The sequence below is a fragment of the Bombina bombina genome, chromosome 11 (genome assembly GCF_027579735.1).
Source record: "Bombina bombina isolate aBomBom1 chromosome 11, aBomBom1.pri, whole genome shotgun sequence".
Lineage (NCBI taxonomy): Eukaryota > Metazoa > Chordata > Amphibia > Anura > Bombinatoridae > Bombina > Bombina bombina.
Window position 1 is genome coordinate 125,151,800 of NC_069509.1, and position 23,744 is coordinate 125,175,543.

A 23,744-nucleotide genomic window follows, 5' to 3' on the forward strand; every position below is an offset into this window, starting at 1 on the left:
TTTAGTATCCTTTTAAGATATTATTGTATTATTTCCTTTTGTACACTTAAAGAAACAGAAACAGCAAAAGACAAATGCCCTAATGTGCGAGAGCATTTACTTATTAAGTTATATGTGTTTAATATCAGTATAGGGGTGTTAAATATATAAAGTCTGCTACTGAGTGGGTATGCACTTCTGCTCCACTCCTATGCATGCAGTGATTGTAGGTTATGCACATATGCTGTTCATGTTCGGTATGTAGCTCAGGATCGCCAGTGCTTTGCTGCTCAGGAGTTTACTTAAACTATGTGCTTAACCCTTTTGCTTGCGTTTACACCAATAGTGATTAGGTAAGCATTAGCACAATATGAAAGCTCATTAAAACATTTCGTATTCCATTTTATGTCCCTTTAAGACTTTTGTTGGTGCACATAAGATGAAATCAGTGACTATATATATATATATATATATATATATATATATATATATATATATATATATATATATATATATATATATATATACTGATTTTACAAAACAACCACATAAGTAACAATGTTTCTTTATTTTTAATTTCTCTTTAGGATCCGGAAGAGCTTGATGACTCTGAAGAAACTCAGGTAGGCTCTTTTTTTATATTATTACATAAGAATACATTCTAAACATACAGTAGCATTTTTAAGTCCTCTTAAAAAAAAGTTGTGATAACTTTAAGGCGATGGTAAACTTACACAAGGATCTTTGCAGTTCTATGCAGCATACAAACAATGTCCTTCATCTAAAATCATGCTGCAGTTTATATCCAGTAATAAATGAATAAGCTTACATTGCTTTATACTTGTTCAGTCACGCGCTGGCCTCCTCTCTGTACCTGCGGTTTATTCTAACGCTTGACCAGCAGGTTGTACAGCCAATGGGAAACATGTAACAGCGAGCTGTGGTGCGCTAGCTGTTTAGTATCAAGATGTAAAAAGTGAAAGTATTAAAACTAATATGTTTGAGGTTGTACTCTCCATATGGAAAATGGTCTGGTCTACATTGTATCCCTTTAAGGTTGTGCCTTCCATATGGAAAGTAATGTGTTAATAATGTGTTTTCAATATAGTACAGGGTGAATTGAATTTCTAATGTTTACTTTTTTGCATTTTCCATACTGTCCTAACCTTTTCGGATTTGGGGTTGTGTGTGTGTATGTATGTGTGTATATATATATATATATATATATATATGTGTGTGTGTGTGTATATATATATATATATATATATATATATATATATATATATATATATATATATATATATATATATATATACGTATGTATATATGTATGTATATATATGTATGTGTATATATATATATATATATATATATATATATATATATATATATATATATATATATATATATATATATATATATATATATATATATATATATATATATAGGTCAAGTTCAGTATTTTTGCAGGTGGAACTAAGTTCCTCCTGGAAAGAGAACATAAATTCTTCATTAAACACTGCTGCTGCTGGTGGGATGAGCTGGGGCACAGTCTGGTTAGAAGGATAGTGAGATCCTCTAGTAATGGGCAGCAACAAATCCTACAATACACTAATTGCAAGCCTGTCAGCGGTCCTGCTGTGTGATCACCCCGCACTGTGTGGAACACATGGTTCTTACATTTCTGTGTGGCTTGCTCTGCGGTTATTTAGCTCCCCTCAGAAGAAATAGGACTATTGCACCTTAAGTGGGTGCAACTCTGCGACAGAGGAGGAGTTTTAGGCCCAAAGGCAACCATTCAATCCTTCATTTGTTTTAATTTGCTATCATTAACTAAAGTGTATAGATTATATACATACATTGTGTGTGTATAAACAATATTCATTGTGAGGGGGTGGAAGTCTTGGTGAGTTCCCACAGGTTTTTTTCATAGGACTTGACCCCTGTATATATATAAAAATTTAACTGGAGGATAACTGTTTCATATCTCTTAAAGAGATAGGAAAGTCAAAATTAAACTTGCATGAGTCACATAGAGCCGGTCATTTTAAGACACTTTTAAATTCACTTCTATTTTCAAATGGGCTTTCTTCTTTTAGTATCCCTTGTTAAAAAATGAATACGCACATATCCTACACTAGTGGGAGCTGCTGCTAATTGGTGCCTGCACACATTTGTCTCTTATGATTGGCTGACTAGATGTGTTCAGCTTCCTGCCAGTAGTGCAATGCTGTTCCTTCAGCAATGGATAACAAGAGAACGAAGACAATTTGATAGTAGAAGAAAATGTTGTGTTTACTATCCCTTTATTATGCTTAATGGTTGATTTAATAATCTGAAATATGCGTTTGTAAACCCATCTCTGGCAGCATAGTAGACTCTTATGCAATAAAACGAGTGGGTGAAGGCACATAATTACTGTTTATAACCCATGTAATTACATTACTCTGTTTAATGTGGTAATATCTCCAAATTAACACTGAAAAATACATGGGGTAGTGGAAGCAAAACTAAACATACAATATAAAATAAAAATAAAGTTAGAAGCAAATTTCCTTATAGCATTTTCATGCCAAATGTTTACCAATCTTGTACTGATCAGTGAATCTAAAATGATTATGTACATTTTTAAACAGCTTTCTAATTTACTTCTGTTGTCTTGGTATCCTTTGTTGAAGGAGCAACAATGCAACCAAGCACAAAGCAAATTAGATAATAGAAGTAAATTGGAATGTTGTTTGAAATTGCATGCTTTTTCCGAATCATGAAATTTTGTCTTAGAAAGATATGGTACCTAAATGTGAAAGCCCTTTAAAATTATGCAGCATAGCTGTAAAAAGCTGACTAGAAAATATCACCTGACTATCTCTATGTAAAAAAGGAAGATATTTTACCTCGGATTTCCTATTCACACCCCACTGTAAGGAGAATTTAAGCAGCCAATCAGGATGCTAGTCCTAGGACTTGCAAGGGAGTGTGCATCTCTCATGTGCAGGCACAGTCATGTTATTTTCCTATTTAGTTTAAGCACAGCATAGGCAAAGCATTTCCTTAGCACTGCTGATGCTGATTAGCTATTTTTTTTTTCTTTTTTCGAATAGCAGCTAAAGTATAACTGTTCACACAGCACTTACTCTCAGGAGATGAAGACATTTTAGGTAAAATATCTTCCCTTTTTACATAGAGATGTTCAGGTGATATTTTCTTGTCAGCTTTTTACAGTTTTACTGCATCAGTTTCAAGTGATTTAGCATATGAGCAATATGTCCCTTTAATATCACTGGGTTAAATAGTCCAATCTTTTATACATAAAAGCAAAATAATCAATGTTTGAAATTTAGGTTAAATATTTTTTTAATCAAGTGCACCTACAAATATTTCTTAAAGGGGATATACAAGCCACATTCAGTTTTCATTATTCAGATAGAGTGTACAGTTACTTTTAATTGTTACATTTGTCCTAGAAAAGCTTGCCCTTTGTATGCTTTGAGTAAGCTCCTTTCAGTAAGAGCATACTAAAGTATGCTCAGGAGTATGTGCCTTGAATAATATGTTCTACATATAACGCGCAAGTCAGATAAGTATGCTTACAGGTCAATGGAGGTTTGGCGATTGTAATCAGAACTCTTCTTCTATGATTTTAGCACCAGCTCAGAAATAATTTGAAAGCAGAAAAATGTGGGCATTTGCTTCTAGACTACAACATTATACTTAAAGGGACAGTCTACACCAGAATATTTATTGTTTTAAAAGATAGATAATTTCTTTATTAACTAGTTTTGCATAAACAACACAGTTATACTAATAAGCTTTTTACCTCTGGGATTATCTTGTATCTAAGCCTCTACAGACTGCCCCCTTATTTCAGTTCTTTTGACAGACTTGCATTTTAGCCAATCAGTGCTGGCTCCTAGGAACTCCACGTGCGTGAGCACAGTGTTATCTATATGAAACACATGAACACCCTCTAGTTGTAAAAAACATACAAAATGCCCTGAGATGAGAGGTGGTCTTCAGTGGCTTAGAAATTAGCATATGAACCTCCTAGGTTTAGCTTTCAACTAAGAATACCAAGAGAACAAAGTAAAATTGGTGATAAAAGTAAACGTGAAAATTGTTTAAAATGACATGCCCTATCTGAATAATGAAAGTTTGTTTTGGACTAGACTGTCCCTTTAAACCCTATGAAGCGCGGCATTAAACTTATATTAATTGGCTGCAGTTTTGTTAGCTTGCCAGCATGTAAGTGTTTTTAAGGTAACGAAGCTTTGTAAGACAAAAAGAGTAATGTTTAGGATTACATCTCCACATAGCGATACAGATTAAAGGGACATGAAACCCAAGATTTTTCTTTCGTGATTTAGATAGAGAATCCAATTTTAAACAACTTTCCAATTTGCTTCTGTAATCTAATTTGCTTCATTCTTTAGATATCCTTTGTTGAATAAATAGCAATGCACATGGGTGAGCCAATCAGACAAGGCATCTATGTGCAGCCAACAATCAGCAGCTACTGAGCCTATTTAGATATGCTCTTCAACAAAGGACATCAAGATAACAATATAAATAAATTGGAAAGCTTTTTAAAATTGCATGTGCTTTCTAAATCATGAATCATTTTTTAATAATAATATATATATATATACATACAGGCTTTCTTTGCTTATCTACTCTCACAAGTAGATTAATTACTTGATTTACGTATATACACTGTGGCAGTCTATCATGGTCTTTAATGCTTTATAATTATTGCCACTCACTTTAATATTGATATTTTGGTAATCACGAGTTAGGCACCAACTAGTAGTTAGCAGCAATTGTTGATTTAATTCCCGCCTCTGGTGTGTTTTCAATTGTATACGTTCTTATTAGTAAGTAATTACATATGTAAATAAAGGTTATCTTTTAATACACTTTAGTTCCTGCCCAACAATATTTATTATTTGGAACACGAGTACTATAATGTGTATTCTGTTTGATCAGTGCCTGCACTGGTTTTAATAAACTGAAGTATACTCGCAGTACAGAACAGGACTTTAACCTCTTTCAGTGGTTATACATTAGGTTATCAAAGGCCATAATACACCCAATAATTCTAATTAATATGTGCATGTAACTTTTTTTTTTTTTTTAAATGGAATACCCCACTAAGTATTTTAAAAAAAAAAAAAAAGACTAAAAGCAGCCTTTTTATGCAAGGTACAGCCCTCTCATACTATTGACTTGCAGCTCCATTTGAACAAAATAATGACATTTTTGAATCGTAGGCAGCTGAAGCAATAGACTTTTTGTGTTAGAAGCGTATTTAGGAGTTCCCAGAGAACAAAGCAAAATTGAAAATCGAAGTACATTTGAAAGTTGCTTAAAAATATATGCTCTGTCTAAATCATGAAAGAAACATTTGGGGGGGGGGGGTTCCATGACCCTTTAAACAAACAGTAAAAAAAAAAAAAAAAGTTTGCACTGGCACTACCAGTCTTTAAAGGGATATTAAACCCAATTTTTTTTCTTTCATGATTCAAATTATAAGAAACTTTTTAATTTACTCCTATTATCAATTTGTCTTGGTTCTCTTGCTATCTTTATTACTAGGCAGGAATGTAAAGCGTAGCAGCCTGCCCATTTTTCGTTCAGAACCTGGGTTTTGCTTGCATATTGGTGGCTAAATGTAGCCCCCAATAAGCAAGCATTATCCAGGGTGCTGAACCTAAAAAAAACCCCACTTGCTTATTGGTGGCTACATTTAGCCACCAATATGCCAGCATAACCCAGGTTCTGAACCAAAAATGGGCAGGCTCCTAAGCTTTACATTCCTGCTTTTTAAATAAAGATAGCAAGAGAACAAAGAAAAATTGATTATAGGAGTAAACTAGAACGTTGCTTAAAATTGAATTATGAAAACAAAAATAAGTATAGTATCCCTTTAATTAAATATGTTTACTATACAGGTATTAAACTGTTCATTTGAAAGATTTAGTTTTCTCCTGTTTCATAAACCTAGCAGAAAATACAGTACTTCAAACGTATATACATCTCATAATTCAAATGTAACCGTTTCATTGCTGAATAAGTAGTATCATCACAAAGATATTTATTTAAAATCTCAGACAAAAATAAAAGGTTAAAAACTGCTTGAAATATTCTTGGTATGCTGCCCACACCACAAAAAAAATGTTGTTTTATCTGGAAAACAAGCAGTTGAGAGGGAGCCAGTATAAACATTCATGGAATGCGGTGGCATCTCTCCACCTAATATAACTGAAAGCCTTCTTTTTGTCTGTCATGCCTTAGCTCATAAGAAATGTACCATTTGTTATATAAGCTTGCCGAGTTTCAAACCAAAATATGATTCCCCTTTATTAGTTTAGTTTTGATATTGTAAATCTTAAGATCTATTTTTATTTTGCTAATGACTACACTAGGCGAATTTACAGGGCTAATTATCCTGGACGTATTCGCTAAAAGTGCCGAGTGAGCAGTTATCCTTCAGCTATTCTTTTTAGTGGTGAAAAAAATATAACAGCAGCCATTCAGAATCCTAAGTGTTAAGTTCACACTTTGCTTAAAAGGGACAGTCTAGTCAAAATTAAACTTTCATGAATCAGATAGGGCATGCGATTTTATAATAACTTTCCAATTTACTTTTATCATCAAATTTGCTTTGTTCTCTTGGTATTCTTAGTTGAAAGCTAAACCTAGTTAGGCTCATATGCTAATGTCTAAGCCCTTGAAGGCCGCCTCTAATCTCAGTGCAGTTTGGCAGTTTTTCACAGCTAGAGGGTGTTAATTCGTGTGTGCCATATAGATAACATTGTGCTCACATCAGTGAAGTTACTTATGAGAGGGCACTGATTGGCTAAAATGCAAGTCTGTCAAAAGAACTGAAATAAGGGGGCAGTCTGCAGAGGCTTTTATACAAGATAATCGCAGAGGTAAAATGAATATTAATATAACTGAGTTGGTTATTCTAAACTGGGGAACGAGTAATAAAGAAACCATCTATCTTTTTAAACAATTACAATTCTGGAGTAGACTGTCCCTTTAATGTTATCCTGTGGCATTACACAACAATCTTGTGTAATCTCATAGTAAAACTCCTTAAAGGGACAGTAAACAACTTGAGATTTGTATACAAAATCTTTAATTATGCCTGATGAAACAACTTTTAGTATATTTTTAATATTTATTTTGCCCCCTTTTTATGTAATTTAGCTTTGAAAATTGAGTAATTTCCAGTTCCCAGAACTTAAACGGCACCCTCTTGACTCCTCAAGGCTAATCCTGCTACATGGTGCCCCCTAATTGTTTTTTTACTGATAAAAACTGCTAAAACATAATTTATGTAAGAACTTGCCTGATAAATTCATTTCTTTCATGTAATTGGCAAGAGTCCATGAGCTAGTGACGTATGGGATATACAATCCTACCAAGAGGGGCAAAGTTTCCCAAACCTCAAAATGCCTATAAATACACCCCTCACCACACCCACAATTCAGTTTAACGATTAGAAAGCATCAACAAAAGAAATTTGGAAATAATTGTGTTTTATACAAAAAATCATAACCACCATAAAAAGGGTGGGCCTCATGGACTCTTGCCAATGTGAAAGAAATTAATTTATCAGGTAATTTCTTACATAAATTATGTTTTCTTTCATGTAATTGGCAAGAGTCCATGAGCTAGTGACGTATGGGATAGCAATACCTAAGATGTGGAACTCGATGCAAGAGTCACTAGAGGGGAGGGATAAAAATAAAAACAGCCATTTTCGCTCAAAAAATTAATCCACAACCCAAAAAAATAAGTTTATTCTCATAAATGAAAGAAAAAAACTTAAATCAAAAGCAGAAGAATCAAACTGAAACAGCTGCCTGAAGAACTGTTCTACCAAAAACTGCTTCCGAAGAAGCAAATACATCAAAATGGTAGAATTTAGTAAATGTATGCAAAGAGGACCAAGTTGCCGCTTTGCAAATCTGATCAACTGAAGCTTCATTCTTAAAGGCCCACGAAGTGGAGACTGATCTAGTAGAATGAGCTGTAATTCTCTGAGGCAGGGCCAGACCCGACTCCAAATAAGCTTGATGAATCAAAAGTTTTAGCCAAGAAGCCAAGGAAATAGCAGAAGCCTTCTGACCTTTCCTAGGACCTGAAAATAAAACAAATAGACTGGAAGTCTTCCTGAAATCTTTAGGAGCTTCCACATAATATTTCAAAGCTCTTACCACATCCAAAAAATGTAAGGATCTTTCCAAAGAATTCTTAGGATTAGGACACAAGGAAGGGACAACAATTTCTCTACTAATGTTGTTAGAATTCACAACCTTAGATAAAAATTGAAAAGAAGTTCGCAAAACTGCCTTATCCTGATGAAAAATTAGAAAAGGAGACTCACAAGAAAGAGCAGATAGCTCAGAAACTCTTCTAGCAGAAGAAATAGCCAAAAGGAACAACACTTTCCAAGAAAGTAGTTTAATGTCCAAAGAATGCATAGGCTCAAATGGAGGAGCCTGTAAAGCCTTCAAAACCAAATTAAGACTCCAAGGAGGAGAAATTGATTTAATGACAGGCTTAATATGAACTAAAGCATGTACAAAACAGTGAATATCAGGAAGTATAGCAATCTTTCTGTGAAATAAAACAGAAAGAGCAGAGATTTGTCCCTTCAAGGAACTTGCAGACAAACCCTTATCCAAACCATCCTGAAGAAACTGTAAAATTCTAAAAGAATGCCAAGAGAATTTGAGAAGAACACCATGAAATGTAAGTCTTCCAAACTCTATAATAAATCGTTCTAGAGACAGATTTACGAGCTTGTAACATAGTATTAATCACTGAGTCAGAGAAACCTCTATGACTTGGTACTAAGCGTTCAATTTCCATACCTTCAAATTTAATGGTTTGAGATCCTGATGGAAAAACGGACCTTGAGACAATAGGTCCAGCCTTAATGGAAGTGGCTAAGGTTGGCAACTGGACATCCGAAACAGATCCGCATACCAAAACCTGTGTTGCCTTGCTGGAGCCACCAGCAACACAAACGATTGTTCCATGATGATTTTGGAGATCACTCTTGGAAGAAGAACTAGAGACGGGAAAATATAAGCAGGATAACACCACCAATGAAGAGTCAGCGCATCCACTGCTTCCGCCTGAACATCCCTGGACCGGGACAGGTATCTGGGAAGTTTATTGTTTAGAGGAGAGGCCATGAGATCTATCTCTGGAAGACCCCACATCTGAACAATCTGAGAAAATACATCTGGATGGAGAGACCACTCCCCAGGATGTAAAGTCTGACGGCTGAGATAATCCGCCTCCCAATTGTCTACACCTGGGATATGCACCGCAGAGATTAGACAGGAGCTGGATTCCGCCCAAGCAAGTATCCGACATACTCATTTCATAGCTTGGGGACTGTGAGTCCCACCCTGATGATTGACATATGCCACTGTTGTGATATTGTCTGTCTGAAAACAAATGAACGGTTCTCTCTTTAACAGAGGCCAAAACTGAAGAGCTCTGGGAATTGCATGTGGTTCTAAAATATTTATTGGTAATCTCGCCTCTTGAGATTTCCAAACCCCTTGTGCTGTCAGAGATCCCCAAACAGCTCCCCAACCTGAAAGACTTGCATCTGTTGTGATCACAGTCCAGGTTGGCCGAACAAAAGAAGCCCCTTGAACTAAACGATTGTGATCTATCCACCACGTCAGAGAGTGTCAAACATTGGGATTTATGGATATTAATTGTGATATCTTTGTATAATCCCTGCACCACTGCTATATTCTCTTTTTACCCATGACTGTTTGCCTAAGTATGTATCCAATAGTATTATCAAGTTTGCTGATGACACCACTGTGATAGGCCAGATCAGTAACAACGATGAATCAGCTTATAGAGAAGAAATAAGGCAACTGGCTATTTGGTGTGCTGAGAACAACCTGGACCTAAACACTAAAAAAACTAAAGAAATTATTATTGATTTTAGGAAATCTAATCAATGTTTACAATTGCCCATTCATATAAATGGAACTGAGGTTGAACGTGTACCAAGTTTCAAGTTTCTGGGCACACACATCTCTGAGGATTTGACTTGGTCTTTGAATACCTCAACTTTAGTGAAAAAAGCACAACAACGTCTCTATTTTTTAAGAACACTGAAAAAAGTTAATTTATCTACTCAGATTTTAATTAATTTTTATCGCTGTACTATTGAGAGTATTCTCACCAACTGTATCACAGTATGGTATGGAAACTGTACTAATTCTGATTGCAAAGCTCTGCAACGGGTAGTTAAAACCGCCCAGTATATCATAGGTGCTCAGTTACCTACCATTGAAGATCTTCAAAGCAGACGTAGTCTTTTAAAGGCCTATCGAATTATTCATGATCCCTTCCATGTTAGCAACAGACTATTTGCCCTTTTGCCATCTGGGAGACGTTATAGAAGCTTAAAAGGAAAAACTGCTAGATTACGGAATAGTTTTTTTCCAAGAGCCATTACTCTGCTAAATAATAACTTTTAAAAATCTCTCTTATGCTCATAGCCTTTTTTAATTTTTTAATTTTTTATCCTTCTGATGATTAGATCTTTTTATTATAATGAAGAAAGTGCTAAATTTATGGATTTAATTTATTTATTATCCTGTTAATGGTTCTTTTTCACCTCACTTTATGTTCACATAACACATATAATATAAAATACACATATGATTCATATAAAACACTCATGATTCACATCATATATATAATGCAAATGTACACATATGTGTGCAAGATGACTAATTTTTTATTACATTTTTTTACACATATATATACTTTTTTGTATGGAACTGATTTTTTTTGCACTTGCACTTTATTACACTTGCATTGTACTTACTTTTGTGGAATAGAAATTTTTTGCACAAGTCACTTGAATTTTTTGCTATCTATTAGTTTTACCATTATAGTGCTATCTGTGTATAGGTTAGATTTTCAAATATAATTTCGTTGTCTCTGTTTTCCTACTTTGTACAATGACAATAAAACTAATCTAATCTAAACCATTGGTTCAGCATACAAAACTGTAGAGGTCGTAAAAGAAGATTTTGTAAGGGCGCTAATAGTTGAAGATACTTGTGTGAAATAATTACAATATCTGTGATAAATATCCGTGATAAATATCTAGTGATTAGGTGTATAATAAAAAAAGCTTCTGTCAAAGGTAGGGTAATTTATTAGATAACAATAATATTTAAAATTTAAAATTTAGAGACGTCTCTAGCACAATTAGTTGAACATAAAAGTAATACTCATTGGTACTTCATGAGAAATATTAATATTTTTTTGTCAGTCACAGGAAGGAGATCTATTGGTGTGTGACTGAGCAATTTCTAAAATCTCTCATGAATTATTCAGAGTTCATAAGATTGCAAAATGACATCTATTAAAACAACAAATTAAAATAACACATAGCAGCTTGATAATCTTTTTGTGTGTAAGATGGAGCTTGAAGTAGGGCTGTGCATAAAAAGGAGAATCTTATAAAATTATGTCTCTATATCGGATTAGGTCAATCCTTTGGCTGTATTTGTATCACAGCGTACTTTCAGAGATAATTTTCATGTCCATATGTGTGAACCAAAAGAATGTCCAGTAATCGTATACTGATATTAGCCTTAAATTACAATTTGTAACTCCCATACAAATTTGTACCTTATCGTGTGCGTGAGCAACAGCAGGGTATCCTATGCGTACTGTGGCTCAGTTCTTCTGGCAGTATCCTCTTGTTGTTGGCGTCTGACGTCACACCCGATGTATGGGGGCTGTAGAGGTCTCATGTGAAAACGAGCAAAGGGGTTCGTCCGATGCAGCAGTCATGAGACCTAAAACTTCCATGCACATAGCCACTGAAGGGAATGACTGAGACTGAAGGTGCTGGCAGGCTGCAACCAACTTTAAACATATTTTGTCTGTTAGAGACAGATTCATGGACACTGAATCTATCTGGAAGTCTAAAAAGGTGACCCTTGTCTGAGGAATCAAGAAACTCTTTGGTAAATTGATCCTCCAACCATGTTTCCGAAGAAACAACACCAGTTGATTTGTATGACATTCTGCAGAACGTAAAGACTGAGCTAGTACCAAGATATCGTCAAAATAAGGAAACACTGCAATACCCTGTTCTCTGATTACAGAGATTAGGGCACCTAGGACCTTTGAAAAGATTCTTGGAGCTGTTGCTAGGCCAAATGGAAGAGCAACAAATTGGTAATGCTTGTCTAGAAAAGAGAATCTCAGGAACTGATAATGTTCTGGATGAATCGGAATATGAAGGTATGCATCCTGCAAGTCTATTGTGGACATATAATGTCCTCACTGAACAAAAGACAGAATAGTCCTTATAGTCACCATCTTGAATGTTGGTACTCTTACATAACGATTCAAAATTTTCAGATCCAGAACTGGTCTGAATAAATGTTCCTTCTTTGGGACAATGAATAGATTTGAATAAAACCCCAAACCTTGTTCCTGAAAAGGAACTGGCATGATTACCCCTGAAGACTCCAGGTCTGAAACGCACTTCAGGAAAGCCTGAGCTTTTACTGGATTTGCTGGGATACGTGAGAGAAAAAAATCTTCTCACAGGAGGTCTTACTCTGAATTCCATTCGATACCCTTGAGAGACAATGCTCTGAATCCCTTGATTTTGGACAGAATTTATCCAAATATCCTTGAAAAACCTTAATCTGCCCCCTACTAGCTGAGCTGGAATGAGGGCCGCACCTTCATGCGGACTTAGGGGCTGACTTTGTTTTTTTAAATGGCTTGGATTTATTCCAATTTGAGGAAGGCTTCCAATTGGAAACAGATTCCTTGGTGGAAGGATTGGGTTTTTGTTCCTTATTTTGACGAAAGGAAGGAAAACGATTAGAAGCCTTAGATTTACCCTTAGGTTTTTTATCCTGAGGCAGAAAAACTCCTTTTCCTCCAGTGATAGTTGAAATAATAGAATCCAACTGAGAACCAAATAAATTATTACCTTGGAAAGAAAGAGATAGTAATCTAGATTTAGATGTCATATCAGCATTCCAAGATTTAAGCCACAAAGCTCTTCTAGCTAAAATAGCTAAAGACATGGATCTAACATCAATTTTGATAATATCAAAAATGGCATCACAAATAAAATGATTAGCATGTTGTAGTAAACAAACAATGATATATATGTCAGAATCCAATTCATGTTGCGCTAAATTCTCCAACCAGAAAGTTGATGCAGCCGCAACATCAGCCAAAGAAATTGCAGGTCTGAGAAGATGACCTGAATATAAATAGGCTTTCCTTAGATAAGATTCAAACTTCCTATCAATAGGATCCTTAAAGGAAGCACTATCTTCCATAGGAATAGAGGTACGTTTAGCAAGAGTAGAAATAGCCCCATCAACTTTGGGGATTTTTCCCCAAAACTCTATAGAATTTGCTGGTAAAGGATACAAATTTTTAAACCTTGAAGAAGGAATAAAAGAATTACCTGGCTTATTGCATTCCTTAGAAATCATATCAGAAATAGCCTCAGGAATAGGAAAAACCCCTTGAGAAACCACAGGAGATTTAAAAACAACATTTAAACGTTTATTAGACTTAATGTCAAGAGTGCTGGTTACCTCATTATCCAAAGTAATTAACACTTCTTTTAATGAAGAACGCATATACTCTATTTTAAATAAAAAAGTAGATTTGTGTCAATGTCTGAGGAAGGATCTTCTGAATCATATAGATCCTCATCAGAGGAGGATAAATTATGTTGTTGTTCATTTGAAATTTCATCAACTAAATGAGAAGTTTTAAAAGAACTTTTACATTTATTAGAAGGTGGAAATGCAGACCAAGCCTTCTGGATAGAATCAGAAACAAAATCTTTAAAATTCATAGGTATATCATGTACATTAGAAGTTGAAGGAACTGAAACTGGCAATGTACTATTACTGATGGACACACTATCTGCATGTAAAAGTTTATCATGACAACTATTACAAATGACATTCGGAGAAATAATTTCCACAATCTTACAAAAAATGCACTTAGCTTTGGTAGAACCGATGTCAGGCAGCAATGTTCCAGCAGAAACTTCTGAGGCAGGATCAGATTGAGACATCTTGCAAAATGTAAAAGAAAAAACAACATATAAAGCAAAATTATCAATTTCCTTATATGACAGTTTCAGGAATGAGAAAAAAATGCAAATAGCATAGCCCTCTGATAGAGAAAAAATCAAGAGGCAAACATCAATGGGGTATTAAAATAATGAAAAAAACTTGGCGCCAAGTATGACGCACAATGTAACTGAAAACTTTTTTGGCGCCAATAATAACCGGAACTGACACACTCGCGTCACTAATGACGCAACCGTGTGTAAGGCCTCGGTGTCAACTATGACGCTGGAAATTACGAAGTATTTTTCGCGCCAAAAAAATTCTCGCACCAAGAATGATGCAATAAAGTCTAGCATTTGGCGCACCCGCGGGCCTAATACCGCCCGCAATTTGCAAGAAAGTAGTCAATTGAAAAAAAGACTAAACCCCAGGTAAGAAAAAAAATAATTCTTAGAAATGTTATTTTCGCCAAATATAAAACTGACAGTCTGCAAAAGGAAATACATGAACCTGACTCATGGCAAATTTAAGTACAATACATATATTTAGAACTTTATATAATTGCATAAAGTGCCAAACCATAGCTGGGGTGCCTTAAAGGGACAGTCTACACCAGAATTTTTATTGTTTTAAAAGATAGATAATCCCTTTATTACCCATTCCCCAGTTTTGCACAACCAACACAGTTATAATAATATACTTTTAACCTCTGTGATTATCTTGTATCTAAGCCTCTGAAAACTGCCCCTTTTTCAGTTCTTTTGACAGACTTGCAGTCTAGCCAATCAGTGCCTGCTCCCAGATAACTTCACGTGCACGAGCACAGTGTTATCTATATGAAATACGTGAACTAACACCCTCTAGTGGTGAAAAACTGTTAAAATGCAATCTGAATTGAGGTGGGCTTCAAGGTCTAAGAAATTAGCATATGAACCTCCTAGGTTAAGCTTTCAACTAAGGATACCAAGAGAACCAAGCAAAATTGGTAATAAAAGTAAATTGGAAAATTGTTTAAAATTACATGCTCTATCTGAATCATGAAAGTTTATTTTGGCCTAGACTGTCCCTTTAAGTAATAAAAAACATACTTACCAAAAGACACCCATCCACATATAGCAGATAGCCAAACCAGTACTGAAACAGTTATCAGTAGAGATAATAGTAAATTGAGAATGTATCGTCGATCTGAAAAGGGAGATAGGAGATGAATCTCTATGACTGATAACAGAGAACCTATGAAATAGACCCACGTTAGGGAAATCATCATATTCAATAAGTGATACTCCCTTCACGTCCCTCTGACATTCGCTGTACTTTGAGAGGAATCAGGCTTCAACAATGCTGAGAAGCGCATATCATCGTAGAAATCTTAGCACAAACTTTCTTCACCACCTCCATAGGAGGCAAAGTTTGTAAAAACTGATTTGTGGGTGTGGTGAGGGGTGTATTTATAGGCATTTTGAGGTTTAGGAAACTTTGCCCCTCCTGGTAGGATTGTATATCCCATACGTCACTAGCTCATGGCCAATTACATGAAAGAAATAATGCACTCTATATTAACATTATAGCTGGGACTAGCCTTGTTGTCTGCAGACTAAAGCCCATATTGGCTCCTCATAATGAGGCAAAAGGTGTGTGGAGTTTGGCTATTGATAAATAATTGCAGTAAAAAGGATGTTAAAGTGAATGTCAATTTTCAGCAATGAGTGCCCGGTTTTTAAAAATACTTTTAAACTTAAAAACAGGGGCACTTTCATTGATGAAAGTTTACATTGCATCAGAATTGTAGAAATACTTTCCTTTTACTTCTGCAGAGCCGGATCGACGATCTCCTGCCTTCTTCTTCCTGCTGTACAAACACAGCAATGACAAAACCGGCTTCCTCCAATCACAGCTGGGCAGCACGAGATGGACGCTCTGGTGGGGGGGGGAAGCCATTATTGGCGGAAGCAGGTTTTGTCATTTCTGACATCAGTGCAGAGGAACTGAAGCTGGGATCGGCGATCCGGCTTTGGAGAAGGAAAATGCAAGTATTTCTACAAATCCGGTGCAATGTAAACTTTCTTCAATGAAAGTGCCCCTATTTTTAATAGTATTTTTAAAAACCGGGCACTCATTGCTAAACATTCACATTCACTTTAATTTGTTTTAAAAATGCTAAGACTTGGCTGATGTGTTATTCTATTGCAGCACAACAAAAATCTCTTGTAATTGCAATGTGTTAACTGTCCCTTTAAACTGAGGAGGGAAATAAAGTTACTGTGCGGCAAATACCACATGCACGCTCCCTTGCAAATCCTGGGACAAGCATCCTGATTGGATGCCTAAAGTTAATTTACAATGGGGTGTGGCAAGTAAGAAAATCTTACTATAATATAGTTCTTTGATATTTTCTAGTCAGCTTTTTACATATATGCTGCATTACTTTCAAATACTTCAACATTTGGGTAATATATCCCTTTAAAGGGACATTGCTCTCTAAAAATGTTGTCGTTATTACATGTAATCTAAACAACTTTTACTAGATTGTAGGAACGTTTTGGCAAATGTTTACTTTACCTTTTTTTTTTTAGTTAGAAAAATCAAAAGTTTGTATGTCTATCTAGAGCCCTAAAACAGTTTTTCAGTGCAGCCATAATGCTTTGTACGTTACTTATATGGGCATTCCGGTCTGAATAAGTGTTCTATGCGCATGCAGGTGTAGATGATGTTATCAAATAAAGCTATGACAGTGGAGATAGGGAGAACCTGAAAGTGATTGGCCTGGATACCATACTGTACAAATGCTATGCACAGGTTACTGTGGTTGATGTATGAATAGCAAAGTTCACATGTGCACTGATGTGTTGCATGAGCATTAGGCAGATCAACACTTCCTATTTTTTTAATATATATATATTTATTATTATTATCATTTATTTGTATAGCGCCGCCAAATTCCGTAGCGCTGGGTACAATGATAGGGGTATACAATGACAAAGATTTGTGATACAATACAAAACATAACAAGACTAAACAAATCTAGCACAGGAGGAAGAGGGCCCTGCTCCGGAGAGCTCACAGTCTATAGGTTTAGGGTGCAGAGACATAAGGTTGGGGGTATATATATATATATATATATATATATATATATATATATTTATTTATATTATGGGTAAAGTAAGAAATCCGGGTAAAACGGACATTACCCAAGTGGCTGTGGGTAAAGCTCGATGTTCTGTAATTCCCCCATCTACACTATTTCTTTTGCGTCCGCCTGGGGAGTTGAACGAAGTCTCCGCGCCTATCCTCTGGCATCCACCCCAAGTGAACCTTGGGGAATGAGCCCCTCAGGCAGAGGCAAAAAAGCTAGTGAAGATGGGGGAATTACAGTGCATGCTATTTATGTTTGATGAGGTGACTTATGAGGGGATTTATGATCATACATCAGGCTTTACCCATAGCTGCTTGGATAATGTCCGTTTTACCTAGGTAATTCTAGGATTACCCAATATCTGACTTTACCCATAATATATATATATAATGTTGCTCTCTGTATTGAAACATTGTATGCCGTGCTTTTCTTTATTAGTTTACAACTGTCCTTACTTTGCTACTTGATAAGAACGTACAGGTGCACCCTTCAGCACCTATAGAACAAGAACCTGAAAGAATGTCATGTAAACATATACGTGATAATGCAGTATATATGTATATTTGGTTACAGCAAAGGATAAAAAATAAGGTGGGCTTATTTGCTTGATAAACTTGTTAGCTGCAGTTTTTTAGAGCTTCCAATTTTTATATAATGTTCAAGAAAATTGTTTAAAAGTAAAAAAAAAAGAGATGTTAAGAAATTGTAATCATAAGTTAGGGGGAATCCAAAAGACAGTAAAACTTGTTGTCACATTTTAATGTGTCAGGCGTTTGGGAGTTGCCTGGTGCAAGTCTAGAACAGAACATTTGTGGTTGTAAAATGTTGACTGCATGCCACACATAAAAAAAAAAAAAAAAAAGGTTTCTGACAAGGACTGCCAATTCTGAGATATAGGCCACCATAGGAGGTTAGGAGGTGTAGAATGGGAAGATAAAGTATTGAGAGCAATTTTCAGTTATTGCCAGGGCATTAATAATTTAAAAACAGATTGTGCAGAGCCTGTGTACCATAGAGTATGTGTCAGGGGAGGCAATGGTTGGGTATTTAGTTTGGAGGTTCTTTATATGCAGGTTGGACTAGGTAGCCTGTATGTGTGTGTAGGTATTAGCAAAGGTTAAAAGACATATTCCCAGACACAAGTGACAAAAGGAAAAGTGCTATGTGATGTGCAGATCCAAACTGTATAAGGCATCATAGAGTGTCCAATAGGAATAAAACAAAACTTTATTTAAACTGTTAAAAAAAAAAAATCATAAAAGCATACATATGAGTAAGAATACTAAGCCATACACATTGTGGCCTTTTTTCACAAGTGACAGAAGGTTGGAGTGTATCTTGCAAGGGTGTAAGGCTATTAGCTTTGTACCTGCTATGGGTGAGCTATATCCGCCCCTGAAAGATCCTGCCCTAAGGTTAGTGCTATTATGAATATGGCAGGAAGTTAGTGTGGCATGGATTTAGATGCTAAACGTAGCACAGTTTTTGTATAGACCTAGTGACCTGTGCTAAGGATAGCTCTCTTCGTGCTCTGAGAATAGGAAATGATCTTGTGTTGGTCCCAAAAGGAAGTGTTATTTACCTGCTATATCCTATACAGCACAAACACGCTGCACTAATCTTCCTTGACCTAATGTGACCCAGGTCGTGAACAGGTACAAATCTAATAGCCTTACTCAAGTAAGTTAAATACACAGGTAAAATCCTGCTCGGGAACTGCAAATATTCTGGTCCTTAACAAAACCCAGATGATGATTGGTGGCTATATTCAACTTCCGCTTTTGATTGGCTGGCTGGCTGGCTGGCCGGCCATGTACTGGGAGTAGAACTGCATTAGAGCTACCAAGCAGAAAATTACCTATGCATTTAACCCTTGGGGGGGTTAATCCATAGAAAGTTAGGATCACTTATAAAAAAAAATTAAAACGATGATTAAAGTGATGGTAAACTTTGATGAATGAAAGCCCGGTTTTTAAAAATACTATTAAAAACAGGGGCACTTTCATTCATCAAAGTTTAGAAAGCAGCCGTGTTGATTAAAAACTTACCTTTGTTTTTTTCTCAGCCAGAGCAGCTTCCCCCACCCGGAGATCCTCTTTTGACACGTCAGCAATGACTAATCCGGCTTCCTCCAATCACAGCATGGCCTCAGGTAATGACTCCCCGGGGGGAAAGCCGTGATTGGAGGAAGCCGTATTAGTCATTGATGACATGTGAAGAGAGGATCTCCGTGTGGGGGAAGCTGCTCTGACTGTGAGAAGAAGAGAGGTAAGTTTTTAAACAAAACGGCTGCTTTATACTTTGATGAAAAAAAGTGCCCCTGTTTTTAATAGTATTTTTAAAAAACGGCTTTCATTCTTCAAAGTTTACCTTCACTTTAAGAGCATTTAGGACCAGATTACTAGTTGATTTTAACCAACAACTTGTAATACTTAAACACATAGGGCTAGATTATGAATGGATTGCTATCGTTGGCACGTTAAGCTCAATTCATATTACAAGTGGTGCGCTGTTTAAATTACCACAAATTTGTGTGAGCGAACTGGGAGCGTTAAGCGGCAATATGTGCTTGTATTACAAGTTGAAAGTAAATGTGATCACTCAAACACAATCGCATTTAATGCTCGATCTTTTACACTGCATGAAAGGTCGTGTAAACAGTTTGGCCGGAGGAAACAGTTGCACTAAACTATTTTATTTACCCCTAAGCCGCCACACCCCCACATCGCAAACTACCCCACTACTTTATGAACTCCTAAACCGCCACACCCCCACATCGCAAATTACCCCTCTACTTTATGAACTCCTAAACCGCCACACCCCCACATCGCAAACTACCCCTTTACTTTATGAACTCCTAAACAGCCACACCCCCACATCGCAAACTGCACCTCTACACTATTATCCCCTAAATCGACACCCCCCCACATCACAAACTAACCTACTACACTATTAACCCATAAACCTTTACACCCCCATATAGCAAACTAACCCACTACACTATTAACTCATAAACCCCCACACCCCCACATTGTAAACTAACCCACTACAATTTAAAGCAAAACCGCCAAAAAAAAAAAACCAAACCCACTAACATCTAAATTCCATAGCCAGCTAACCCCCCTAAGTTACCAAAAAAAAATCCTTAAAAAAAAACTTAAAAAACTTAAAAAAAAAAAAAAAAAACTTACCTGAAAAAAATAAAAAAACCTAACCTTCCCTTTAAAAATAAAAAAAACTAACCTTATCTTAAAAATAAAATTACCTAACATTACAGAAGAAAATGAAAAAACTACCATAACAGAAAACAACAAATTACCAAAAATAAAAAACTGTTATGCCTATTGTAAAAACCCCACTTAAAGAAAACCCACCCCAAAATAAAAAACCTATACTAACACTAACCTACAATAGCCCTTAAAAGGGCCTTTTGTAGGGCATTGTCCTAAAGGGATTTAGCCCTTCTTTTAAAACAAAACACTACACCATTCTACAAGTAACCAAAAAAGGCTGTGTAAAAAAAATGCCTGAAAAGGGCATTTGGCTGGGTATTGTCCTTAAAAGGGCATTTAACTCTTTTGATGCCCAGAAAAGAAAAAAAAATACCCCACCCAAAAAAATCCTAACACTAAACCCGAAAGATGGTACTCACAAAAGTTGAATCCGGAAGGCGACACTCCATCTTCATTCCGGCGGCAGTCTTCTTAAAGGGACACTGAACACAATGTTTTTTTCTTTCATGATTCAGATAGAGGATGCAATTTTAAGCAACTTTCTAATTTACTCCTATTATCAATTTTTCTTCATTCTCTTGCTATCTTTATTTGAAAAAGAAGGCATCTAAGCTAAGGAGCCAGACAATTTGTATTTTAGTACACTGGACAGCACTTGTTTATTGGTGGGGGAATGTATCCACCAATCAGCAAGAACAACCCAGGTTATTCACCAAAAATGGGCCGGCATCTAAACTTACATTCTTGCTTTTCAAATAAAGATTCCAAGAGAATGAAGAAAATTTGATAATAGGAGTAAATTAGAAAATTGCTTAAAATTGCATGCTCTATCTAAATCACAAAATATATTTGGGTTCAGTGTCCCTTTAACTTCATCCCTGTGGCGGTCTTCTTATCTTCTTCCATCTTTTTATCTTCCGTCCCTGACATCCTCTTCATGCGGTCACCAGCCGCACACTGAATGTTCTATATAGTGGGACCATTGCATTTCTATTGGCTGATTTTCAATTCAGCCAATAGAAAAAGTTTTCATTCTATTGGCTAATTTGGATTTGACAATCAGCCTATAGGAGTATATGTGTTTCTCCATTGAAGTCTATTGTAGAGTACGTTAGCGCGGTCGCAATATTGTAACTTCTGCTCTTAGCGCATGTCTGGTTAGTGCACAAGTGAAAAATATTTACTTTCAATTTGTAAAACCCACGCTTCCTGACTCACGCAGAGAGCAGAAATCGAGCAGAGTTAGCGTGCAAGCTAGAAATGTAATTACCGCTCCACTCGTAATCTAGCTCATAGTAAGATAGGTGATCCAAAGAGACACTGCTATAGAGTGTCTGTATCATTCTGAAACAGCAGTGTTTGCAACTATGTATAACATTGCTATACACATTATTGCAAACACTGCTGCCAGATGGCTAAAAGACACGTGCACACTCCTAAGCTCACATAGGTATACTCTTTAATAGAGGCTACCAAGAGAACTAAGCAAAATTGATGATAGAAATAAAATGGAAAATTGTTTAAAATATCATGCTTTATCCAACCCATTTAAGTTGCGTTTTGACTTTACTGTCCCTTTAAAGTGAATGTAAAGTTAACGCGCTTACCTAAAGTGCAACGATAGAAGCTAAAAAAAAAATAATTAATGAAACTTTCATTCATGAAATCTTTAGTATATACTTATCTTCAGAGATATTTCACTAGAAACGCTATACTGATAGGAGCTGAAGCTCCGGTCGTCATTTTCAGCAATTGATTGACAGATGACTCAACTGCAATCAACTAATCATTGTTTCCCCCCCGGGCAGTGACGTTTGTGCAAAGGGGCTGAATGCCCCGGTGTGGACACAATAATTAGTTGATTGCAGATGCGTCATCTGTAAATCAATTGCTGACTTCCATCGTTTCACTTTAGGTAAGCGTGTTAACTTTACATTCACTTTAATGTCTGCAGCAGCCATTAATTGATTGATATGCATGTATTATATTATGCAGGATGAACCCAGCCTAGAATTTCTATGTAGGTTTTTTTTTTGTTTCTAGTTGCCCCTTAAACCTTTGAGTTCCCACCTGAGTGCTAAGCTGTTTTAAGGTTTTTTGTTTAAATATTTTTTTTTAACCTTTTTTTTTTCTTCAGTTCCCCAAGTCTTAGGTGATTACCTTTCAACCGGTGGGTCTTGAGGGTCTGTAGCTGCTTAGATGCCTGATATATAGGCTTCTAAGCAGCATGCCCCCTTTTACTATAGTTAACATTGTAATTTTTAAATAAAGTTGCACGGTGATGTCACCGCGCATAACGTGAAGCTCCGGCGATGCCTGTCACTATACAGGCCCGATCGCCGGGGTAGGAGCCGGTGGGAGCCCCCAGATCTCCCTCAAGGTGGGAAAGTGCTAGCAACGGCTCTGAGCCGTCGTTGGCACCTGAGTGGGAAACTCTGAGACAGCTCAGAGCCGTCGTTAGCACTGAAAGGGTTAAATACTGTTTGCAGGGAAGAAATAGTGAGAGATTAAACTGTTCTATGGTTACACTATTGAGTATAAAAAAAAAAGACCAGAAAAGAGGGTATGAGGGCACCAAACACCTATACAGTAATGCTAAGAACAGTCCCGTATCACAAATACCACAGGAGGATTCCTATAGTATACCCAGAGTGATTAGCACAGTCCCTTGATGGTCATCCGCATGGTATAAACATATACAGTGTAGTTTGTTTAACGATACAGTCTCACCTCTATTCGGGAGCCCAGAGGATATCCTCCATGAGAAGCTGTCCGTCAGCGGCAATCTGTATCAACCACGCTTGTTTGTCCGGCCGCTGTTATCGTGTCTCAACCGGATCTTTTCCAGAGGCGCCGTGAGTACACACCCACCAGGGGGCGTGTCCAAATCTCCACGAGACGATCCTCCAACCGGATGGTTCAAACGGCAGTTGCGATCGACATCATACCGGGATTCCACCAATCAAAGCTGTACTCAGAGCCGCACCTCCTCAGCAGTGGCTCCACGGCTCTGTGCAGTAGTACTATCACAGCACGAAAACTTGTCAAAACACTCCGGGGATAGTAGTAGGAAGCACTGAGCAGGGATACTAGCTCTCCTAGGCAAGGAAAGTTCACCAAACAAAAGAGAAACTGGAGCGCTAGTAAAATATATAAAACATAACCTTTATTGGTTATTTAAAATATGCTATGACTACGGCTTTGCCGAAACGCGTAAGCATGCCAGCCAGAGGTACCCCATCTCTATCTGTTCTAATAGTGACT

General features: G+C 36.5%; 2 protein-coding genes across 2 annotated transcripts in view; one reads left to right on the plus strand and one right to left on the minus strand.

Moving 5' to 3' along the window:
- C11H7orf50 (chromosome 11 C7orf50 homolog) overlaps nt 1-23,744 on the plus strand; it is a 1,120,174-nt gene that overhangs the window by 473,121 nt on the left and 623,309 nt on the right. The window contains exon 3 of the mRNA XM_053694438.1: nt 567-602. Within this exon, the coding sequence (XP_053550413.1) occupies nt 567-602 (36 nt within the window). The remainder of the gene's footprint in view (nt 1-566; nt 603-23,744) is intronic.
- Nucleotides 1-23,744, minus strand: part of LOC128641871 (uncharacterized) — a 42,390-nt gene that overhangs the window by 7,072 nt on the left and 11,574 nt on the right. The window lies entirely within an intron of this gene.